Raw genomic sequence first — 5214 nt, 5'->3', positions numbered from 1 at the left:
GTCGGCAAACTTCATAAGACGTGGCGGTAACGAGGTGTTGGTGGTAAGAAGTAGTCATTTGAAATAAATGCCTTGTCGCAGACTGCCCATGCGCAGAGTCCCCAGCGGCGGCGGCGGCGGTGGTGATGGTGAGGCTAATGAAGAATAATAAATCATGAAAGGGTTTCTCAGGTACAGCCGAAAGGAGTGTGTGTGTGTGTGTGTGTGTGTGTGTGTGTGTGTGTGTGTGTGTGTGTGGTATGTGAGAGGGTGAGAGACTAGGAGAGCTGTAAAGAAAGAGAGAGAGAGAGAGAGAGAGAAAAGGGGTGCTTGCGTTCGTGTGTGTAAGAGAGCGAGAGAGAGAGAGAGAGAGAGAGAGAGAGAGAGAGAGAGAGAGAGAGAGAGAGGCGGAGAGAGACTCAGTCTGCCCTTCGCCTCAGAGCAGAGGCAGTTCGGGTCCCCGCAGCATTCAACGTAGTCGAAGAGGTACAGCACAGAGACTGTCACCACCATTACTTCTCACTTACGGTCATTTCGAGACGGAAACTTTTTCACACAAAAGCCAAACAGGTCAACAAAAGCGGCAATTATTTGAAACTTGAAGTATTTTGGAAATCCTAAGAGACGGAAAGAAACTTTTTCATTTTTTTTTTTTCTGGCGTCGTCTATGAGGAGTTCTGCCACACACCAAAAAAATCCAAGGCAACAAAAAAATATATAATACAAGGTGGAAACGGTTGCAGGAGAAAACAAAAACAGGTTCTTCTTCTTTTTTTTTTTGTTTTCTTTTTTTTTGAACAATCGCGCCACAAGTCCACAACGGAAAAGGTATCGGCTGCGCTCAGTTTGCATGGCTTGTCGGCGCCTGCGTTATTTCATTTGCCACACAGACGAGACACCTCCATACCTCCGCCAGTAATAATAAATAGATGTGATAACTTCAGCGTTGGACGACCATCTTCAGCCTTCACTTTATTCGACAGTGACTTGAGATTCCCGCGAAGCAATTGGGCTTCAACTCCCGACCGAGGAGGCGGAGTCTTAACTTATTAAAAGGAACTTGCCGAGGCTTGGATCGCCCGCAAATATGATGATGATGTCTCTGAACAGCAAGCAGCCTTTTGCCATGGCTCACGCCAGCTTGCCCGAACCCAAGTACTCGTTGCATTCCTCATCCTCCAATTCCAATGCACCCTCATCGTCCTGCTCGTCCTCCCGACACAGCAACACCATCATCAGCAGCAGCGGCAGCAGCTCGGAGGCGATGCGCAGAGCCTGTCTCCCAACCCCACCGGTACGTATTCTGCATAATCACTGCTTAAAGGCACATTTTGACAGCCCACTTTTTTTTTTTTTTTTTTTCTTTTGCTTGATGTTTTTTTCATGTCTGCACAGCAAATCACCCCAACACCTCCATATTTTTTTTTTTTTCCTCAGCTCAACTTATGTATTCAGTAGGCTTTGCCTTGCGTATTAATTTTTATGACCTGGGATGTTGCATGTGTCTTGTTTTGTGTGCTCCTTTTTTTGGGGGGGGGGATTTCTTTTTTTTTTCTTCACATTGTGGAAATGTTTTAAACCGAGGAGTGGAGGGAGAATTCCCTGCTGACAGCTATGTGTGCATTCTATTTGCAATTGCAGAGCAATATATTCGGAGGCTTGGATGAGAGTTTGTTGGCCCGGGCTGAAGCTCTAGCGGCGGTGGATATAGTCTCGCAGACCAAGAGCCACCACCACCCTCCACATCACAGTCCCTTCAAGCCGGACGCAACCTACCACACCATGAACACTCTCCCCTGCACCTCGTCTTCCTCCTCCTCCTCCTCGGTGCCTATTTCTCATCCGTCCGCCTTGTCTGGACACCACCATCACCACCACCATCACCACCATCACCAGCCTCACCAGGCACTGGAGGGGGACCTGCTGGACCACATCACCCCGGGACTGACACTAGGAGCCATGGCAGGGCCGGATGGCTCGGTGGTTTCCACGGCTGCGCACCCTGCCCACATGGCTGGCATGAACCACATGCACCAGGCAGCCATCAACATGGCTCACGCCCACGGGCTACAACAGCACATGGGCATGAGCGACGTGGACGCCGATCCAAGGGACTTGGAAGCCTTCGCAGAGAGGTTTAAGCAGAGACGGATCAAACTAGGGGTTACCCAGGCGGATGTAGGGTCAGCTTTAGCCAGCCTGAAGATTCCTGGGGTGGGCTCCCTCAGCCAGAGCACCATCTGCCGATTCGAGTCCCTGACGCTCTCTCACAACAACATGATTGCTTTGAAGCCCATCCTGCAAGCTTGGCTAGAAGAAGCCGAGAAATCACACAGGGAGAAACTTAATAAACCCGAGTTGTTCAACGGCGCGGAGAAGAAGAGGAAGCGCACGTCGATAGCGGCGCCAGAGAAGAGATCACTGGAGGCCTATTTTGCCATTCAGCCGCGTCCCTCCTCGGAGAAAATCGCAGCAATCGCAGAGAAGCTGGACCTGAAAAAGAACGTGGTGCGGGTCTGGTTTTGCAACCAGCGACAGAAACAGAAACGAATGAAATACTCTGCATGCGTCTAAAATCGCTTTAAACCACCGCCCACTGAAAGACTTGGGACTGTTTAGAGACGATTTGTATCATATTTCCTACCCCACACCTTCTTTTTTTCAATCATCGATGACTTTGTGCTTTGAACTTCGAAAAATTCCTAAAAAATTGAACAATGTCTGAAAAAAAAAACAAACATCCACAGTCACGTCTTGTACTCGCTGAAGGGGAGACGTGGAGTCAAGTAAAGCACCGTTTGACAGAGCAAGTAAGACACCACTGTTTCCACAATTACTATGCTTCACCTTTTTAATGTCAACGCAGTAGGACTTACAGGACTCTATGCTTTCGTTTTTATTCATGATTCATTTCAAATGAGGACTATAGTTGGCGTTAGCAGAAATAGCCCCACTGAAAATAGCGTTTGTTATTTACACACAACGGGGCTAGTTTAACCCAAAGCACTTGGTTGGTGACTATTGGTGTTTATATTTTTGGCTTATAGGATGAGCTACATTTTTCCCTCCGAGTTTATGACGATGCAGTCTGACATTTAGTCAGGGTCCATAAGGGGATTAAGAGGATAACACACTACATGGTCTTGAAAGCTAATATTAGATTACTGCCAAATAACCCTCTGTAAATTAATAATTTACTTGTCACACACTTCATTTTGTGTCTAAATGTGTAATTAATGCCACTTATTTTTGTTACCATGTGTGATCAAAGTCAGGGATCTATTTTGAAGATACCCGGGGTTTGGATCAAGGTAGGGTTGTTTATTATTAGGCCTCAGTATGTGGAAATATCGAAATAGTGACTCACGTGCGGATTTCATAGAACCTCGCAATTAAAAAAAATATATGATTTCTTGCCGTCTGCAATAAGTTTACAATCCAGTGTGGGCCGGTATCTTATGAACTATTTATTGAGTGAGGTCATGTTTACTTCATTATATATTTATTGGGATTTCCCCCCCCTCCCCCCCCCTCGTTTTGCTTGAGAAAATCACAGTCTGACAGCAAGTTAAGCGTGTTGTCCTGGTTTAAAGGGAAACGACTGTGAAACATGCAGTCACAAATTTTAGTTTACGATTTCTCACATTTGAGACGGTACAATCGAGATATATATGAGATAGTATTCTCTTTTTAAATTATTTTGTGTATGTTTTCTGCTATTTATTTGTATAAATATACGCGCATCATTATGAAGTCGTTGCTTGTTAAAAATCACCTTGTTTAAGTAATGTTTTTTCTCGAAGACAAAAGAAACAGCTTCATGGAAGTATACGTGTACAATGTAAATATTTCATTGGAACCAGTCGATGCACATAAATATATCCGTACAGGTTTTTGCTGTATTGCTGTTTTAGCTGAGGTAACTTATTTCTGTAATGTATGTTGCTTTTGGTTCCTGGTTAAATAATTCTATTAATTTATTACATCCATGTAATTTTAATTTATTTAATTATTGAATTGCAATATGTGTTTCATTAAAGAACAAACTTTAACATTTAATTCAACGTTTTCCATGACTACACTGTGTAATGTGACTCATCCAGACATGAATATACTTTTAGTTATTCATCTATTTATTTATTGATGAGGAGGCTGGAAACGCTTTAGCTGTGGGCTGCGCAGCTTTGGAAAGACATTTTGTGGATTCTTTAGACTTATTTGACTACAAATGTTGCCATTTCTTTTTAAAGATAACGTGAGTTTACCGTTACCAAAAGGTGTCAGCTTTGATTTTGCAAACTGCCACGAGCCCTGCCACAATGCCCATGGGCAAGACACCACCACCACCACCACCACCCCACCCCCACCCCGTACCCAATCTGTTCCCCCACTACCTAGGTAATATTAGAGATGAATAACTGAAATGATAATGTAATTACAAACAGCTATTTGGCCTCAGCATCGTCCTCCTCCAGGCCTCACCATAAAGCAGGCCTTCAAGAGCCCCTTTTCCTCTATATTCCATCAATTTTAAAGACACACGTGGCTTCTCCACCGACTTGCTGCCAGCTTATGCGACTCACTGTTGCCTTACCTGAGAGCAAATGCTAATATTCTATTAGAGTCTAATCAGGGGGTCTATGGAGAGCTGGATGGGTCCCTGGAGCGCAGACTTGCCAGATGTCAGCCCGCCAGAAAAACAGCTCGCCTGCCAAAGTGCCCGTCTCTATTTAAATACACACTCAAACATGCTTCGCTCGTGCATGCGGGCGCGCGGGCTTTGAAGCAAAAGCTTTGGTTCGAAGTTATGGCTCGATATGAGTAGGAGGAGGGTTAAAAAAGAAGAAGAGAGGAGCATCTTGAATGCCACGTCTATAGCAGGGTTGCTGGCTTCAGGGCTGGCTTGTTGAGCGCTGAGCAAGCGTTTCAGCCCCATGGACAGCTACCTGAGAGGCTGCACGAGCCAAACATTAGCATTCCTGAAACCTGTCTTCCACTGTCACACTGATTATTTACAACACCTGGAATACATTTGCATTAGATTATATTGGGGATAATTTCTAATTGATCATAGGAGCTCATTTTATAGGAAGAAGAAAGGTGATTTTGCACAAAATGTTGATTCTAAAAAAGCATATTTAATCAACAATCAAAAAAGAGTTGGCAACAAATGTCCCTGTCAAGTGTTTTTATATTTCTATAACCATGCAAATAATAAAATATATAAAAGTGTCA

At 44.4% G+C, this 5214-nt stretch overlaps 1 protein-coding gene across 1 annotated transcript; it reads left to right on the top strand.

Annotated features, from left to right (window-relative positions):
- Positions 1 to 409: 409 nt before the first annotated feature.
- pou4f2 (POU class 4 homeobox 2) lies at positions 410 to 4038 on the top strand. The gene is made up of 2 exons (XM_032540635.1): positions 410 to 1273; positions 1621 to 4038. Exons 1-2 carry the CDS (start codon positions 1067 to 1069, stop codon positions 2551 to 2553), a joined length of 1140 nt encoding a protein of 379 aa, XP_032396526.1. The 5' UTR covers positions 410 to 1066; the 3' UTR covers positions 2554 to 4038.
- Positions 4039 to 5214: the final 1176 nt, after the last annotated feature.

Source organism: Etheostoma spectabile, chromosome 2 (assembly GCF_008692095.1).
Source record: "Etheostoma spectabile isolate EspeVRDwgs_2016 chromosome 2, UIUC_Espe_1.0, whole genome shotgun sequence".
NCBI lineage: Eukaryota > Metazoa > Chordata > Actinopteri > Perciformes > Percidae > Etheostoma > Etheostoma spectabile.
The sequence above is the reverse complement of the archived record's forward strand: the minus strand, read 5'-3'. Positions and strand labels throughout refer to the sequence as shown.